The sequence below is a fragment of the Magallana gigas genome, chromosome 7 (genome assembly GCF_963853765.1).
Source record: "Magallana gigas chromosome 7, xbMagGiga1.1, whole genome shotgun sequence".
NCBI lineage: Eukaryota > Metazoa > Mollusca > Bivalvia > Ostreida > Ostreidae > Magallana > Magallana gigas.
In genome coordinates this window covers 5,054,718-5,075,395 of record NC_088859.1, presented here as the reverse complement: position 1 = coordinate 5,075,395, position 20,678 = coordinate 5,054,718, and the positions used below count along the sequence as shown (strand labels likewise).

Genomic DNA, 20,678 nt, shown 5'->3' with positions numbered 1-20,678 from the left:
TAAAACAACATCAAGGAATGTTTAAATGTCTGTCAACAAATAAAAACCATCTGAAAAGAATATGGCATATCTTAAGATTGTTTAAATGTCCTTTGTTTTTTGGAATCTGGCATTTGATGTATAAATATACATTCATATACATTACAATAATCTCTCATTAGAAATCATTGATATGATGTTCATTGAACACAGAACGGTTTTTTGTTCATTCAGTACTAGAATAATGCAGTTTTAAGTAAACAATTTATGATAATGTAATGAATTTTTTTGAGTGTACCTGTATTACTAGAATATCAGCTGAAAGCTTAAAGGCCTGTTTTTCATCCCTAGATATCACCAATCAAACTTTGAGCAAGGTAAACATACCACACGATGAAAAGGCAGGTTACTGTAAATGCTAGGTTCATTAGGAGATGTTAAGATAACAAGTATCCCTACAGCTAGTAGGCGTTGAACATTGTCTCTAATCGGAACAGTATATATTTATGGTTGGTCATAAGGAAAAACATTGACATTAAAAATATCCATTGATTAGATGAAAAAAAAAACCAAACAGAATAAAGAGAAAACTTTGCACCATCAAACGCTGCGTGCTGCTTATAAATCTTTTACTTGGACCTTATTCATGGAAATAGTTTTTCATTGCAGTTGTACAGGAAAATGTACATTCAGTACAACTTTTGTCTTTTACATGTAAATCACCCAGGGATATAGGACAATCAGAAGGAGACTATTTCTGCTGCAGTACAGCTACGTTGTACATGTATCAAAAATAATAATAACATGTACTTATCAAAAACTCAAGAGTATTATTATAGATTCTTGACACGTGTGCAGTATATTCACATCTTAAAGCTAACAATACACATCAGTGTACTTAAAACAGACATTGGTTTATCATAATGATAAAGATGTTGTTAAATCCAACATGATGATAATATTGTCACACACCAGTTCCTTACAGGGTTCCCTCCTGTTACCCTGGTTATTGTAAATTGTGTCTAGATCCTGGTCCAAGAGGAGTCCAATTCCTAAGTTTACAAGTAGTCAGAGCCAGATCTACCGTGGGGATGTATTGCGGGCAGGGGACAACCCTTTACTGGGGTCAGGGGTCATCCCACTACTGGGCCTTGGCTTTCTTTGATGGTTCCTCCAGTACAAATGGCTTCACACTGTCTGGTTTATGCGAGCTGTGTAAATATAAACAAATGTATGTCAAAGACTAGATAAAAATTGATTGGCCTTTGCTTAATAATTGATGGAAAGAAAATATTTTCAGTTATTTAAGGAAACAGTGTAATAAATCTGAAGAGTTAGATAAAAAGACATGACTGAATAACAAGAACCATATTTAAACTGCTTAAAACCTTATAAATAAGATCAAGGGTGATGAGACAGAGAGAGAGAGAGAGAGAGAGAGAGAGAGAGAGAGAGAGAGAGAGAGAGAGAGAGAGAGAGAGAGAGAGAGAGAGAGAGAGAGAGAGAGAGAGAGAAGAGACTTACTGGTAGGGGGAGGCAGGTACCCCCACTAGTATTACAGGTGTTCCATTCAGGTAGAGTCTCCACATACTCTGAAATCAGCAAACACAAAACTTATATTCTCATTCTTATATGGATTGATTGTTGCTTCAAAAGTCATAAAAGTAATATATAATACAATGAATAACTTCATCTGCATCTACTTATTGTAAGAAGTCATACCTTGTGAAATCCTCGCACATCTAGATCCCACAAATGGTAACACTAAAACACAGAAACAGGAAATTCATGTAGTTTTAATGAGTGGTCACACAGGATAACACTGTTAGAGAAATCTTACGAAATTGTATCTATTGATCTCACATACATGTATGTACGTAACATAATAAAGTTATAGTACTCATTCTTTACTAAATCTACAATATTTTAAATCAATGCTTAAATTCAATTGAACAAATTTGTTAATTGCCAATTTTTGAATAATGGATACAATGATTAGGTCTTATAATTTGTTAATGATTTAAATTCACAGGCAAGTTTACCCTATAAATTCATGAATATCAGGCAACCATATAAAATAACAATTCCACAAATCTCTCTCTCTCTCTCTCTCTCTCTCTCTGTCTCTCTGTCTCTCTCTCTGTCTCTCTGTCTCTCTCTCTCTCTCTCTCTCTCTCTCTCTCTCTCTCTCTCTCTCTCACCTTGGCGAGTTGTTTCCAGGTGGTAAAATCTGGGGGATGTTGCATTTGTATGTACATGACATGTACAGCATCCTAGACAAAAAATAAATGTTTTAAAATGAGTAACAGTCTTTAAAAAACTAAAACAGAAGAACTGCCCACCATTACATTTATTTTGGTGGGATATAGAGGTTGTTGATGAGCATCACAGACTACTGTCTCTTTTATGACTGTTATCTAAGCATCACAGCCTCAGTGCCTGCTGATTTATACTATAAGTACTTTTGATTTTAGAAAGTAATTAATTCAGAATTAACATTCAACTATAAAAAGTCCTTTAAATGAACAATAGACAAAATACAACGTACTGCACTCGTACTCATGGACAGGAACTAGAGTAATGTATATGTTTACTTCATGTATATACCTTGTTGTTAGGGACAGGCCCGCTATCACACGGGTCCTTGCTGTGATCATGTACATGTACTATAGTTATATCTATAATGTACTAAATGTAATATGGTTATATATATAATGTACTAAATGTATTATAGTTATATATAATGTACTAAATGTACTATAGTTATATATAATGTACTAAATGTACTATAGTTATATATACAATGTACTAGAGTTATATATAATATACTATATGTACTGTAGTTATATATATAATGTACCATATATACCTTGTAGTCGGGGACCAGCCCGCTATCACACGGGTCCTTGCTGTGGTCCACTACTACCCCTGACTCTCATTTATCATCACTTCGTATTTGTCAGCTGTCATCCTGGAACATATTCAGATTACATTTTTATATTCAAATTTGCATCAAGATAATTATACAAATGAGTTATTCATGCATTTGTTCATCTGACATTTGTAATTACATATATATGTACATTAAAACACATATAAGTTTTTAGCTTTAAAAATGAAAATTTATGAATCTATAAAGACAGATGTAAATTTATGACCAAAAATAAAAACAAACACAGGTGACTTATATATAAAAACTTACAAAGGTATTGATTTTACTAAAGGAATACTGTAAATTCCTTATATTTACACGAGTACTTAATTCTGCGATCCTGCTGGTTTGTATCAAAATGCGAGAATATAAAATCGTGAACATGGAAGTGCTCTCCTTATTTCTTATAGTTTTCAACTCTCAGAAAATAATGGCGAGATTTATAAATCTGCGAAGCATGCTTCTCGCGATTTTACGTGGATAGGCCTATTATTTCCTCGCGTTTAATTTAGAATCTACAGTAAGGAATCATTTTTAGCTCACCTGAGCTGAAAGCTCAAGTAAGCTATTCTGATCACATTTTGTCCGTCGTCCGTCTGTCCGTCCGTCTGTCTGTCCGTCTGTCCGTCTGTAAACTTTTTACATTTTGAACTTCTTCTCTAAAACCGCTTATCCAATTTCAACCAAATTTGGCACAAAGCATCCTTATGATAGGGCGAATATAAATTGCAGAAATAAAAGTCCGACCTGTATTCAAAGCGGAGAAAACCTTGAAACTGTAGAAAAAGGGGGGTGCATTTCTCAAGAACTACCGAGTTAAATTCAACGTAGTTTAGCATAAATTATCCTTATGGGAAGGAAAATATAAATTGCAAAAATTAAGTGCTAATTCTGTTTCAAATCTGAGTTATTACGAAAATGATAATAAAGGAAAGACGTGTTTCAATCAGTTTAATAGCTTCGGGCTCGGCATACGGTAAAATGGGTAGGCAAGGCTTGGCCTGAGCAAAACAAAAGATTGGCAGGTATTAATCTGCCAATCTCATTAAAATTTCGGGATATTTGATGGACCAGTATATTTGTATTCGCTGTAAATATTGCTGCAAAATAATGCGTATTTGGAATTGACGATTGCCGATCTGCCCCGGCTTTTATTTTGCCACGGCCCGGGTTTGCATACCCATTTTACCAAGACTCGTAGTCCATACTTCTAAAACGAGGTTCTTTGTTTAAAGCAGCCATGACATTAAACGAAAAAGGGTCGACCTGACTATGATGAATTTGCTTGCTATGCAACCGTTCGCGTTTGAAGGGAAATTTTTGAAACATGCAAAATATATTGGTGCCGATTTTGTGAAGTAAATTAAGTCTGAATATTTCAATGCGTTGACAGTTTTCACACATGACGTTGATGTTCGCTTGTTCTGATTTTCGTTTCGTTTTCATTATTTATGCTTTGTAACCTGGGAACTATCGTCTGTATTTCGTGATTTTTACGTATCAAATCAAACAGAGACTTCGGTAAATCAAACAGTTAACTGTTTACCTGCGCAAATTAAGCAAAATCTGATGTAGGGGTACTGAAATACAATTCATTCTATCGGTAATTCGGCATTATCTTTTGCGTAATGGTAGATTAATGCAATAGGTTTTGTTGAGATGCTCGGCATTTTCTCGAGTTTATTCAGTTTAAATAGAGTTTGATATCGCTGACGGAAATATGTAGGTATATACATGTATATATATGATTCATTTCGAAAAAATAAATTGTGTTCTTTATTTGTTATACATGTAGTGCATGTTTCTTGTGTTTAATTGTTACCCTACAATTTCTATTTACTAACCATATTTGAGTGTTAAGCTTCGAATTATAAGCAAGATACAGAGATTTGCTCACAATTCTATGTTTGTATACAGATCTTAAAAGCTAAAGATTAAAAAAGTAAAAAATGTGTCAATATTTATTACGAAAATTTTCAAAGTCTGTTCTTCTAGAAACCAACTTATTGAATTGTAAACTTAACCTTTTTAGCTCACCTGAGGGTGGGGCCGCGAGGGGTACGGGATGTTTCGCACCTATACATGTTTCGCGCTGAGATGGTTCGCACCTATTCTGTTTCGCGCTGAGATGGTTCGCACCGCAATGTTTCACATCGAATACATTCTCAATAATAAATAATTTATGAAACATATACATGTAAATGTTAAGTTAATATTCCAAAATATTTATGAAATAAAAATTTAATGTTATCATTAGTAATGCAGTAATACCGGTAACTATTCGAAGACCATACTAATTATTCTCTGAAATAACACAATAATTAATTCATATAATTAATTGCACAAACAATTAAGTCATTAGGAGTTATCAATTACCAAAAGCTTAGACAACACCCTCTAAATTTGGCAATTAAATCTTTAATGACAATTTTTTAACATTCTCTGGTGAACAATACTAGAAAGCAACTATAAAAAAAATGTTACCGGTATAACTGCATACTAATCATAACATTAATCCGTTATTGAATTGAATCAATCTGTGCCACGTGCAGGCACATCAATAATGCTTTAATTGAAAAAATCGGAGAACACACCAAAAAAATCGTTTGCAAGTTGTTTTAAAAGATAATTTATGAATATCTTTTTTTACCACTATGTACAAGATGTACAATTAGTGTGTCTCTGAATATTTATCTCAGATTATTTCTTATATTAGGAGTAATGATTCTGTATATAGAACTATATGTGTGTTATTTTCGTGTGTATTTTTCAGTAATTTGTATGTCATTCTCCAATGACGAAATTATTATATTATAAATATATGGGAATGGAAATTACATATGTATCAAACATTACTTTTATTCAAAAGAAGTACAAAAATGGTAGTTGAATGGATGCAGAGGCGGCAATTTAAAGTTTAAAGCAGAAAAGTGATGTAATTAAATTATCCCCACCTTTATATCTGTAGTACATAATTACCTGCAATAACACCCCTAATTTTTCATAAAAAACAGGTAAATCTCAAGAGAAAGTCATGCTATAATTGTTATCACAACACAATTAATACCTCTTGTTCTGAACCTATATAATAACGCAATGGCTTCAAAGGCCTCATAAAAAACCCCACCGCGAAAACAGGACAAAAAAAACGTTATACTAGTGGCGCATATTATATTAAATGCAAACACCGTTTTAATGTTTTTTTTTAAACTTATTTCAATTCTTATATAGATTATAATTAACTTCAGAGCAATAATAAAACGAGAAAAATATCTTAATACAGTGAGATGTTTCGCTCCGAGGCAGGTGCAAAACATCGAGGTGCGAATCATCTCAGCGCGAAACAGAATAGGTGCGAACCATCCCGGATTCCACAATGGGGAGACGAAGTTTAACAAATGAATATATAGAGTAAATCTTTAAAAATCTTCTCAGAAACTAATCGGCCAGGAAAGCTGAAACTTGTGTGGAAGCATCCTCAGGTAGTGTAGATTCAAAGTTGTGAAAATCATGACCCCCGGGGGTAGGGTGGGGCCACAATGGGGGGTCGAAGTTTAACATATGAATATAAAAAGTAAATCTTTAAAAATCTTCTTCTCAGAAACTAATCGGCAAGGAAAGCTGAGACTTGTGTGGAAGCATCCTCAGGTAGTGTAGATTCAAAGTTGAGAAAATAATAACCCCTGGGGGTAGGTTTGGGCCACAATGGGGGGGGGGTCGAAGTTTAACATATGATTATATAGAGTAAATCTTTAAAAATCTTCATCTCAAAAACCAGCCAGGAAAACTGAAACTTGTGTGGAAGCATCCTCAGGTAGTGTAGATTCAAATTTGTGAAAAGCATGACCCCTGGGGGTAGGTTTGGGCCACAATGGGAGGTCGATGTTTTACATAGGAATAAACAGAGTAAATCTTTAAAAATCTTCTCAGAAACTAATCAGCCAGGAAAGCTGAAACTTGTGTGAAAGCATCCTCAGGTAGTGTAGATTCAAAGTTGTGAAAATAATGATCCCCAGGGGTTGGGTGGGGCCACAATGGGGGGGGGTCAAAGTTTAACAAAGGAATATATAGGGTAAATCTTTAAAAATCTTCTCAGAAACTAATCAGCCAGATGATTCTTTATAATTGTTAAGACTTTGGCCCCAGGACAATTCTTTGGCCTCACGAGAAGGTTCAAAGTTTGATGTACGTTTATATCCCATATATAAACTATTGTAAGGGATCTTTTTGAGAACTGCAATACCAAACATATGATATGACTATAAAATCATCCTGTTAGAAAAGGGACTAATGATTATAAACATAAGAATATCCAGGGGAAAATGAATCTATTTATACAGGATCTACATGTATTATTGTACATTGTCTAGATAGTTTAATTTTGTATTATGACTCCATTGAGCTGATTTTATCATACCTATTGTTCCTCAGGTGAGCGATGTGGCCCATGGGCCTCTTGTTTAAGTATTATGAGGTGATAATTATCACCTCATAATATTTAAAAAATGAGTCCTTATTACATGTACGTTTATTGGTATATAACTTTCAGCGATTGTATGATTAAATATTAAAGTATTGGCATATTTATGTGATTTTTATTTCTTTTAATCATAAAAACCCCGCTTGCGCCCCGACAATACGTCATTTGAATTTATTGGACTCTACAATATAAAATTGATTTGTAGTGTCATCAAAGACAAACACACTGAAAAATGTAAATATTAAGTCTTACATAAGAAAATTCTAATATATCAATTCATGGAGGAGTTTATAAATTACAAAGGAAGAAGTTCAGTTTTACCTGTCTAGGTCCTTCAGAGCGACGTTAGATTCGTTAACAATTGAGTGTTTTTTGAAATAGACTTCTTGGAAGTACGGATTCATGTTGAGTCCTTTAGATCCAAAGTGATAGGTGCGGGAGACGTCCGGAATGATACACTCCCGGTTCTTCCTGACCGTGGGGAGACGCATCCACATGTCCCAGTCCCACTGCTGTCAATCACAGAAACACACAGGTGTTAATTAAAGGTAAGTCATCAGGTGACTAATTACAAGGTAAAAGGAAGTAAAACTACATCAAGACTGACATCATATCATTGTGAAATATCAAACAGTATTTTAGTTTTAATAAAGGAAAATGAAACTAAGTAAAAATAAGTTTTTAGCATATTTTTGGTTGGGTAAGGGTTTAAACTTATGAAAGAAATTTGTCTGTTAAAAATCAGTTTTTCCTTACTTTGTCAGAAGAGGGCCACTGTTTCTCCAGTTCGTCCTTGAAGAGTTTCTTCTTCAGCAGCCAGCCCAGCCCCGGCATGGTCTCCACCCGGTACAGCTTACGTGGGTCCTTACACGAGTGGGAGTAACCCTAAAACAAGGAACCAGGCCAAATCTCAACAAACATTTGACCTTAAGCATGGAACCAGGCCAAATCTTAACAACAATTGACCTTAAGCAAGGAACCAGGCCAAATCTTAAAAAAAAAAAAATGACCTAAAACAAGGGACCAGGCCAAATCTTAACAAACATTTGACCTTAAGCAAGGAACCAGGCCAAATCTTCACAAAAAATTGACCTTAAGCAAGGAACCAGGCCATATCTTAACAAAAATTTGACCTTAAGCATACAACAATTTGACCTTCAGCCAAGGTTCGTGTCTTTAAAGAAGTGGAGTGGGATTGAAGCACAGAATGAGGCTAATACTTTTTTGAGTTGAAAAATGTTATGTTGACAGTCTTTACTTGAGTTGGACTCTCTTGTTAACCAAAACAAACAAGGTCAACATTACCAACAATGATGTGACCTTTATAAATATACATAATAGGGTAGTAATTTTTTATCAACACAATTCAATTTTTAATAAGAAATTGGATTCCAATAACAACCGTTAAATTACATGTATCATTTGATCCAGTTTTCTCACGTGGTTATTCCAAGCAAAGATACAGCTAGGACTGATGTTGGGATGTATTCGGTTTACTTACCTGCTCAACCACCATAAACTGATGTTGGAATGCATTCGGTTTACTAACTTGGTCATACAGCATAAACTGATGTTGGGATGTGTTCGGTTTTAGAACCATTATAACAGGAGCTTGGACTTTGGGTAGTTGTGTCAAACAGCAATGTGACGTATGCCTGTCTATTTCATTGTTGCCCACTCAGTGAAAGCTAATTGAAATCAACACGATTTGTCTGGCTTTTGAGCTAAGACTACCCAATCGGGGCATACTTCACTTGAATCCAGCGTCATATTTAACATGTTTTGACGCAAGAAATGATAGCTACGTCCTACGGAAAGTCCAAGGCCTTGTTAAAATGGTTCTACTTACCTGGTCATACAGCATAAACTGATGTTGGGATGTGTTCAGTTTATTTACCTGGTCATACAGAATAGACTGATGTTGGAATGTGTTAGGTTTTACTCACCTGGTCATACAGCATAGACTGATCTGGTCATACAGCATAAACTGATGTTGGAATGTGTTCGGTTTTATTTACCTGGTCGTTCCAAGCAGAGATACAGTACAAACTGCTGTCCTTCTCCATCAGGTGCAGGGTCTGACTGAAGTAACTGAAACAAGCAGAACACTAGTAGTTTTTGTAGGGATGAATTCCATTTGTAAATTTGATGACATTTACATGAGTATAGCATCAACATTTAAAGACAGAATTTTACTTTTCTTTGTTCCTCTGAAATAAATATAAATGGCTTTACAGTTCATAGCAGACATAATTGACCTACTTGAAAAAGTCTGGTGACACATCTAGATCTTCCACAATGACAATGGTATACAAAGCCTCCTGAGGAGAAAATTTGAAATTACATGATTTGCATTTAAACTAAACTTATTTTACACGATTGACAAACAAGTTAAATAATTTATATAACCATCTTCTGTTGACATGAATGTTGACACAAAGGAGTCAACAATTAGGGAAGAAGCTGGGGTATCCAAAGAGTACCTACGTATTGCGGCTGTGACCCCCAAACCATCTTACACACAATCACTGATGATCATATGATATCGTTTGACAAAATAGTTTTTCCTTGATACAAAAGTTTTATCTACAGTATAAATGTACATATTTCTAAAAACCATAGTAGAAAGTAGAGAATAGAAAGTCAAGGACTTACTGGGTGAAGGTCAAAGGTGGCAGTGAGGCTGGCCTTGTAGTGCTGGCTGACCCTGGCGTTTTTCTTCACCTGGGGGGTGTGCTGTATCCCCCTTAACCCGAGCAGTCTGGTCACCTCCAGGGGCTCCTGACACAGGAAAATTACACACACAATTATATTCCCATAAGCTTGTCAGTAAACATAGTGTTTGTGTGTTATGCAGTCCATTGTAACAACAACTGTTAGGGATGTACAGACCTGGAAGAATCCATTGATGAACACCGTGATCATGTCGGGTCGGACTCCTGACGTACCTAACAGCCTGACCAGCATCCTGGGGAAGTACAATAACAGCAGGGTATAACACAGCGAACAAATATGATATAAAAAGAATATAATATTAATGCTCATTATATCACATAATGATATGTGGACAGACATGACTAAAGAAGCATTAAATCCTGTGGAGGAGGTAAAGGTATCAGGGTTAGGAACACTCCCTTAAAGTACAAGTATACAAGGCACTAGGGTGAGACAGTTAAAGGTGGCTTAATTTTTGGACTTATAACTAACCTATAGAGATACTGTGGACTTATAACTCACCTATAGAGATACTGTGGACTTATTACTCATCTACTGAGATACTGTGGACTTTTAACTCATCTATAGAGATACTGTGGACTTATAACTCACCTATAGAGATACTGGGGACTTAATGTTACTCATGTGTAGAGATACTGTGGACTTATAACTCACCTTTAGAGATACATGTACTATGGACTTATAACTCAACTGTAGAGATACTGAGGACTTATTACTTATCTATAGAGATACTGAGGACTTACATCTTACCTGATGAGATACAGCATACAGGTGCTAGTTATCACATAAACTTGATAAACAGACAGACAGACAAAGTACTACATCATTTACAGTAACTCACCTATATAGGTACTGTGGGCGGTTGCTGGCTATCACAGTTATTGCCACATTCTTCAGATTGTCCACCTCTAACTGTTCTCAAATTATAAGATTTTAGAAAATTTAGAATGTTTGATGGCTTGATACTTTGATACACATTAAAAATACCTATCATAAAACAGATAAAATGTATCTTGGCCCACACCAATTCGTAATATAGTTCGATTCTGCAATTATTTCAAACACAATTTAATATATTACCAAAAAATGTATTCTTTGCATATATGGACATATTTTTGGATAAGTTTTTTCAACTTTTTATACCAAAACTCACTTAAGACCTGACAACACACAAGGTAGGAAATGACAGAAGCGCTGGCTTGAAAAAGTGGGTAACAGTGTGTATAGTTATTCTTTATGATGCTTGAATTGTGAAAAATGGGTGACTAATCTCAATCTGATTAAAATCAAATCCTCAATCTGCTCAAATGGTTACAAACAAAAATGGAGTCATATGATGAAGTGATGGCACATGTTCTCAAATTGCTCGGTATCAGAGAGATAGAGACAGAGCATAAGTTGATATTACACACCCTAAGGAAATCCTAAGATGGTATTAGCATAATTTCCATTACACATACCTGTGCAATATATATCATTTAAAAACACCTGTGGCCTACTCCAAAAATCTTAAACTTTTTCAGCATCTAAAACCTGAGGATCAGATTCAGCATCTATATATGCCTGATCATCATCAGTATCACAAGATGCATCATCTATTCAAACCAATAATAACTAAGATTTGTCTATTATAAAGCGCCAGCTCAAAAAACTTTTACCAGCTCCAAAAACCTTAACATCATCCATGTTTATATTTACATCCAGTGTCCCAAACATATGACTTAGATTTAGCATTCAAGCCTTTCAAGTGCATAAGTATTAAAATATGCACCATCAATGCAAGTTTGTTGAAGAAAGTAGAAGTAATAACTTAGATACAGAACCTGATCCAAAAACTTTAACCCGGTCTGGAAGCCCACATTGTCACCAGGGGTATAGCATAAGCTTCCCTCCACTTCATCTTGATGAACTAAAAAACAGTTTTCCTCGCAAAGTTTCCAGCACAATATTTTTACCTGCAGAAGTGCTAATTTAAACAATAAAATGCTTTTTTCTGATACATGCGGAATATGAAGGTGGCCACATTGCAGAAAAAATACATAACCCACATTACGAGTCATGTAAAATTTTTATGCAATGACCGCTATCTTCAAATATATATGTTTATATTTACAATTCTTTAAACAAATTTATAAATTTATTGTAAACAGTAAGTAAAATTAACGTAATTACTGTTGATGTACATCAGTACATTATCGAAAAGAAACAGCCATGCATATCAACTCCTACGGGAATTTGAGCCTGACATTGTCATGATTACTTGATATAGTCCGTGATTTTTCTTAAGTCGCTGTATGTTTCCATCAAACAATAAACAGGTGTGTAGACTTCAGCCCTTTCAGTTTCTACAGAACTATGAATTACAATAAGTTTCCGTAAGAAATAAAGGGAATCATACTCGGTGGATGAAAATATAAATTTTATATATATTTATATTCCTGACAAAAAACATACATGTATATAATGGCTTTAAAGCAGCCATATAAAGATATATAAAACAAATAAACAATGAATTATATATAAAATATTATATATTCATTGAACACTTAAATCTAAGGTATTGTGAACATATGATGACTGACTTGCATGTCTTAGTACAAAGTTTGTTTTGTTAATGGCTATAATTTCATAACTGGTATGGTGTTGACTGAATCATATCCTGAATTCTCCTCTGTGTAGCAGTTTGTATTTTGTTCCATGGATACTGTGTAAGTGACTGTTGGTATGAGTATAGAGCAGCCTGGAGGTTCCCTGTGATCTGTTGACAGATCCCCAGGATCTCCCAGGAGATGTCTCTGTATAGATCATGTACATACAGTCCCTGATCATGGTGGACTAGGACCTGTAGCTCATCGAGAGCTGCTTGTGATAATGTTGTATCAATGTGTCTGTAACACAAGAATTCCAGGAAGTGTAACACTACAAACACTGGGATATATAATGTAGGCTGTCTGTTCTGTAGAGCAGACTGTTGTTCTGGTATTAGTTCACTGATATAACAGATATTGTTGTAAAGTTTTATATCCCATGCTATAGCCTGTCTCATCTTTGTAGACCAGGACTGTCCTCCTACAGTCAAAGTATACCTCTCTCTGTCTACATGTCCATTATACATCAGATATGGCTGTGCTAACTTGACCTTTGTTATCTCTATCACAGATAAATCTTCCCTGTATCTGAGTGTCTTGTAATAATACAATGCAACGTACAACATATCAGAAACAAACCCAAACTTGGCTGCTAATTTCAGCATGCGACAGGACATTTTGTCTGCAATATACATCTTTTTGTTGACACTTATGTTAGTGTACATGTTGTGTAACATAACTGCAGTGTGCTGAAGGACAGAGGCTGTAAGTTTCTGTAACATGACAACTTGACGGTGTGTAAGGCGTGAATCTACCCACTGTTCTATTGTGTGTATGGCTTTTATATATTGGTGTTTACCTGATCCTACATTGGTAACAATACGAATTGTGTTGAGAAGTTCTATATCATAGTCAACTTCAGACATAATTAAACTCTCATCTGTACAAACAAAAGCTCTAGGATTGTACAGGACATCAATGATGTAGGACCTGATAGAGGAACTCTGTAACAGACAGGCCAGACCTTTCTTGTACAATTCATGTAACTGTAGGAACAATCTGTTTTGTGCTGAGCCATTGATCTTTGTCAGGAACAGGTTGTTTTGTGGAATGAAAAAGTTAGGACAGATCCCCTCATACACCCATTTAAGGAGGAGCTTAAAGCAGACCCAGAAACCGGCCAGGAGATTTTGTGGACACCAGTGAGGTAGTGTGTTTTGTTGAATTGCCCAGAAAATAGTTGTCTTCATGTGATAGGAACACAACAGTTCATTGGTTTCTTCTGATTGTTGATTTATAACTTCTTTAAGAAAAAGTTTTAACAATCCATACGTCAAAAACTGACTGTGGTTCATTGTTGATATACATTTATACTCTGCTCTTGAAAAAGAAATTCTCCATTCTTCATATTCATGGGGTCCAAATGGGTGTCCTATTGCTACAAAGTGGCATCCATTTCTGACAATGTCAGTGAGAACTTCAGGATCAGGCCATGCATGACATCTGTTTATCCATGAGGAGGCAGACAGAGGCCAAAAGTCACAAACAAAACAGAAGGCAGTGTCGTATTCTGCCCTTCCTCGTACACCACTACCACAGGGTCCATGCACAGTAGAATTAGCCATTACTACTGAACAAGTTAACTGTCTGTATATAGAACTAGATATATAGACTCTGTCATTCATTCTGACACTTGCTGATTGGACATCTCTGTATGTTGTTGGTGTCAGTAACTGAAGTAGAGTGAATCCTGGTGGACTCTCAGAACTGTCAGAGAGAATCAAGGTTGTATTGGCTGGGTTGTAATACTCAGACTGAAACATGTTTATGATCACTCGGTGGTTGTTTGGCCATAGCATAACATCAATATCTGATCCCTCCAGTCTGAACCCTTCTCTTGTGCTTCCACTCAACATCCCTAGGATCCCATCATACGGTGTCACTCGTCTCTCCATCATCTCCATTATGTCCTCTGCCTCCCTCCTTATAGCCACCTGTTGTGAGGTCCCAACTATCTCACACAGTCCCACAAACACCGACTCTGACATGTGCTGATTTCCCTCACATCTATTAGAATTAGATGTGTGTATTGTGTTGAACAAATGTCAATTTGTAAATCATATTTTCATACTTTCGGATAGAAAAGGTACCATTATAATGTAGTGCTTACATCTTAAATTGAAAAATGAAAGAATATTTGAATGAACTTACATTTCCACTGGGAAAGACTCCATTTTAAAAGGTGAACTCTACACCTGTGGAAATTTTATGCTATTTTTAGCTGCAGGAATTTTATTTTTTCATACTTTCATTTTGTTTTGCTGTGTGTTTTATTGTCTTTGATAAGTTTACATGTTTGATTGCTGGTTTTAAATTAATTTCTTTTGTTTGTCGAAAGAAGTTTGCTTAAGAGAGAGAGACAGAGAGAGAGACAGATAGATAAATGAAGAGAGCTTTAGCGCTACAGAAATTTAAAATTTTAAGAAATCCGTCTAGATATGTAAGCTAAAATCATATCAAATGCCAAGGTACATTAATGTGTTAAGTGATACCATATATAAAATTAATGAATCGTGAAATAAAAAATCTGTCCTGACAGAACAAGACCTACAGATAACAACAAATGCTGCTTCGATTGGTTGGATGGTTGTTTAGGAAGAAATTATAGGTATACAAGTGGATGTTATATATCATCCAATTTTAAAAGTCCATTTTGTTAAATGCTACATGCAGACTTAAACAATAAATGAGTCATTGAGTCATTTAAAGTCCGCCCAAGTTATTATTTCTGTTACATTACCCGATTTTTAACAAATATGCACATTGCTGTAAAAGAATCACTCAACGGGAATTGTATTCAGGATGATATGGTATATCGACCCAAATTTCCTCTGAAGATACAGTTCTGCAGCTAGTCAGAGAAATACAAATGAAATCGATGAAAGGGAAAAAATCAAGATTTCTTCACTGACACCTCATCTATCTTCAAAGAAATTCACATAGATGAAAACAAAAATCTCATGGGAATAATATTAGGAAATGTTGACAACCTTAATCATTTGAAATTAGTCAATAGGAACACTTTGTATAATTTTTTAACATTATCATCCACGCATCTTCATGTCACTTACCATGCAAAATTCCAGTAGAATTTTTATCTTTAGCTATGTATTATATTAATACACAATATTTTTTCTTGTAATAAATGTGGAAGTAAATGGAAATAAAATGTTGACAAAAACTGTCTGAACTGTAATATAGAAGAAGTTAAACATCTAATTTTTGATTGTTGTATATCTAACCCCATTTGGAAGAAAGTATCTGATATCTTAAACATAAATTTTACATGGAAAGTTATTGTTATTGGTTTTCAAGCATCTTGCAACAAAAATATTTTTATCTTTAATAATGTTGTATCTTTTGTAGCTTATAAAATATACAAATATAAAATGAAATGTAGAGTTTTGAACGACATTGTAACATATAACAGTTTATTATGCTTTTTGAAATGTGCACTGACACAGTTTTATATGACAGTTAAATCAGCAAAAAGCATTATGTTTAATTTTGATATTCTTAATAGATTGAATCAAAAATTGTAATTATATACCAAATTATGTTTGTCTAAGGGTGATCTGGCCTTTAGATTATTAAACTGGTAGGGGGAGTCTCTGGACACTTATACTGATTTCCCTACACATATCTACCAGAAAAATATATTACTGTTACATGTATTAGCTATATTTACGTACAAATCTAAATATTAGGATGTTTTCTTCTCCTTTTTTACATCACCAGAGACAGCTTATAGTTGAAAATTTACTTGTAAATGAATGCCATTATGTCTAAAATATTTTGAAACGGAAAAATATAACTCTAAAGGTGACCAGACCTTGAGATTATAAAACTGGTAGGGGGATGCTCTGGACACTTATACTATATTATTCCCCCCTATGCATCTAACAGAGAAATATACTGTTACATAAACCTGTTAAATACTTATGTACAACTCTAAATATATGTAATATATCTATATTTTTTTCCTGTAACATCCTGGTTATTTTTTTTTTCCTTCTACCTTTGCTGTATTAATGACATACTAAGCATGAAACATTTAATATGCAGAAATTTACTTGTAAATTAATATTTAAAAAAATTTCTCCTTTTTTTCGTGCTATACTGTAGAACAAAAAAATTCCAAAATGTATGTTACACTAAGCCTCTGTGCAGGCCCACTACCTTCTGTTTTGTTACATATATATAATTGAATAAATCTTTGGGAAAAAAAAAAGCTATGTATGAAATTTGATAAGCCCCATTTTAATAGAGAAACCAATGGATTTTTTCATAGCTAGTGAATTGAATGAACACTGCTTGAATTCTAAGGTATTTTTGAATTTGAAATAATTTATGAAAATGTGTTTTATAAATATCTTGGACCGAGTATAGTACTCTTATTCCAAGAAAATCAGATAAATTATTGAAAATTCACTATAAAGTTAACTAAAATAACTTTTTTTATGCAATTTTTTTTAAACTTCAAAACACATATCACGGTTTCTTGAAACACCAACATTTTATGTGATGGATAGATAAAGAATCGTTTTTGTAATATGATTTCACAAAAAAGAGGCCGATATCAGCATTCAATTATTTTGTATGAATTTTATTTTCTCTTTTTCAAAGACACAGGAGAATTGTTTTGTCAAAAATCCACGAGAATTCCATGATTTACAGATGATCAGAAGATATAGAGATTTTTTCTGATAGTGCTCAAGGAAGAGATTATTGTGTTCAGAGTTTTGGCTGCAAACATATCATTCTAAAGCTTTAAATTTGGTCTCAGTTAATATAGAATATAATTATCATTAAATGCATGCCAAATGTATAAAAAAAAAGTTATTTATCGACATATCAAATAAATTAATATATTGTTGTGTGAAAGACTCCTTCCCCAAACAATTGTATAAAAAAAATTCTTTGAGTGCAAAGACTTTATCAATTGCCATTGTTCAGCAAAAATAGGTTTATATGCCAAAATTTGCTAATTAAGAAAAATATGAACTAGAAGTAGTTTGTATATATCCTTTTTTGATATAAGAAATGATGTTTACCGATACATGATTATGTATTACTTACTGTTGCAAAAAATACATGTGGTACAAATTGAATACAATTTAAGTTTACTTTATGGCAAAGCCATGATTTGGTATTTAGTCATTATTTAATAATAGGAAAGTTTTCTTTACCCGGATGAGGATATCAACATACTGTAGTGGCTTCTTACGTCATTTAATGTAAAGCATGCGCTTGAAATCTTATCAATCATCAGTCTTAAAAAAGCTGTTTCTTCAAGACACTCACTGATTTTATAGGAACTTGGACACAATTTGAACTTTTAGTTTTCCCATTTTAATGTTTAGAATGGTCGATAAAGGTATCTTTAATCTTTTGTCAAAATTTGAAAGTCAAATGTTGAGTTATAAGCGAGATACAGAGTTTGATTTTCTCTGTTATGTAAACAAAACTCATGTTATTGTTTACATATTTGTTTTACTCATATAATTTTCAATCAAATGTTGCTTTCTTTTGTTGATAATATTAATTATGATCACATTAAATTAGTTCAACTTGTTTTGCCATGAGTCATTTTGTCAAAGAAATGGTATATCCTTACTTTTCATTATTTGTAAACAAATGTAGGACTCAAGCTTTGTTTACATAACAACAAATTCCTACCTCTTATAAGTTGAATATGATTATTCAAATTTTGGTCATCCATTCAAAATGAGCATGTAAAATATTTCACACAAAAAAAAATCGAAAATATTGATCTAAAATCGTGTCGAGGTCCCTTAAAAATGGACAAGATTTTTGGACTAGAATGGCTTCCAAAAAAGCCATCTACCGAAAGAACAAAACAGATTTTGTAAAAAATAAAAAAATCAATAGATTCTCAAAATAATTAAGTAGTTGTGAGACAGAGTTAAAAACAGGTAAACATTTAAGAAAAGCAGTAGAATTATTATAAATGCAAATTTCTAATGCTTGGTAAATATAATTATTATACAACTCAAACACAAGTGTAACCTGTATAAAGAATAAAAAGCAAACTAAGCATACATGAGAAATGTAGTTTAGTGAACTTTGTTTTATAAATCAAGACAAGTGCAATTTCCATGTATAAGCCTTCAATTGTACAGAGGTTGACCTTGTATGTTGGAGAGGATTTAAATAGGCATTGCCTGCTATCCCATCCGTTTATTTGATATATTGCATAATGAAATACTGTTTAAATAAAGAGGTTGTAAATATATCGCGAGATTCCCACTCTCATGCAATATGATACAAACACCCTTGTTGACAAATCTAGCTCTTCTTGGAACTTTTTTAGACTTTGGACTTTGATATGGGGTGACGGAAGTCGATACGCCCTTATGCGATTCTTTGAGCTATAATACTTTTTGAAATCTCACTTAATTCAAATATTAATTTAAATATTACTAATTTTAGCTCGCCTTATCATTTTCTACCTCATTTGTTTATATTGAAAATCTGAAAAATTACTTTACAAACTGGTGTGGCCTTGATATATTTTCCATAACTTTTCCATATTAATTTTTTTACCACCTGATGACTAGGTGAAATTTCCTACCTTAGGTGGATGGAATGTGAGTGGGGCGGGGTTGTCACAGTCACACACTCGGCCGTACCCCTCGACCTTATCACAGAACTCCTGTCGCTTGCTGTCAGTGGTAGACCAAGGACACTTAGAATCTATTTCATATAAATCATAAATCAAATGGTATACATTATATGTCAATACATGTATATATCATAGAAAACGCCAGTCCATTTAGTTTTTAAAATGTTAAGCTTTGATTGGTTGAAATGTCTACATTAATTTTTAATATCAGCAGATTCTGATGTTTAACTTAATGTGTGCCTTGCTTCAGGATTGATTAACCATATCTACTTCATAAGCATTCAATAATAATCCTAACGAAGTGATCATGGTTGGTGGAGCGTTACCACTGATGCTGCATAACATCATAACATTAAGAGGGCCAGATGGTCATGGCCATTTTTAGATTATTATAATCTCCAAATAAGAAGAGCTCTGTAAAAAAATATATCACATATTCAATTGAATCTAAAATACTTGGAATATTCCTATACTGTATGATAGTAAATAACCAAACAACTTATTTCTGAAAATTGAAGGTAGATCTGATGGTTAGTTTGTTGACCACCCATCCTTCTTAAAATAAAAAAAACATTCTGTTGTAAAGAGGTTTGTGATTGGTACTTACCTTGCAGGGGCACCAGTTTAAGGACCTCCTCCACCGTGATTCTCTCGCCTCAATCCCCCATCTTGTTGGCTTTACTGTGTCGCTCACTGACAACTTGACCTACAAACATCAAAACACACTATAAATGATGGTTAGTTTGTTGACCACCCAGCCTCATTAAAAAATCACTCTGTTGTAAAGAGGTTTGTGATTGGTTCTTAACTTGCAGGGGCACCAGTTTAAAGACCTCCTCCACCGAGATTCTCTCGCCTCAATTCACTGACAATTTGACCTACAAACATCAAAACACTATATAAAAATATTGTCAATCATTCTTTCACCATCAAATTAATATGCTACTTAAATGTTACCCTTCTTGAATTATAAACTTCTCTGGGCAGTATCAGCAGAACCAGTTTGTTTCAAACCAACATTAATGTGCGTATCATCCATTACCATTCTTATTTTTATTCAAATCCATTAACCACATCATTCAGTGGTATAAATTGAAGGTTTTTTAAAGGTAAAACCTCTGTTAACGATATACAACGGCTGTCCAGAAATTTTGTGGACAATAACCTTTTTCTCCTTTTAAAGAGGTCTGTTTCTCTGTTTTTGGTAGCCATTTTGGGTCACCTCTATTCTAGAAATTATGCATACTATATTGATTC

General features: G+C 34.0%; 1 protein-coding gene and 1 pseudogene across 1 annotated transcript; both read right to left on the bottom strand.

Moving 5' to 3' along the window:
- Positions 1-936: 936 nt before the first annotated feature.
- LOC136269761 (protein O-linked-mannose beta-1,2-N-acetylglucosaminyltransferase 1-like) lies at positions 937-20,466 on the bottom strand (annotated as a pseudogene).
- Positions 11,622-14,964, bottom strand: LOC105322764 (uncharacterized). Its single transcript, XM_034458608.2, has 2 exons — positions 14,927-14,964; positions 11,622-14,782 (listed from the first exon to the last, which is right to left on the bottom strand). The coding sequence occupies exons 1-2, from the start codon at positions 14,947-14,949 to the stop codon at positions 12,754-12,756; spliced, it is 2,052 nt and encodes a 683-aa protein (XP_034314499.2). The 5' UTR covers positions 14,950-14,964; the 3' UTR covers positions 11,622-12,753.
- Positions 20,467-20,678: the final 212 nt, after the last annotated feature.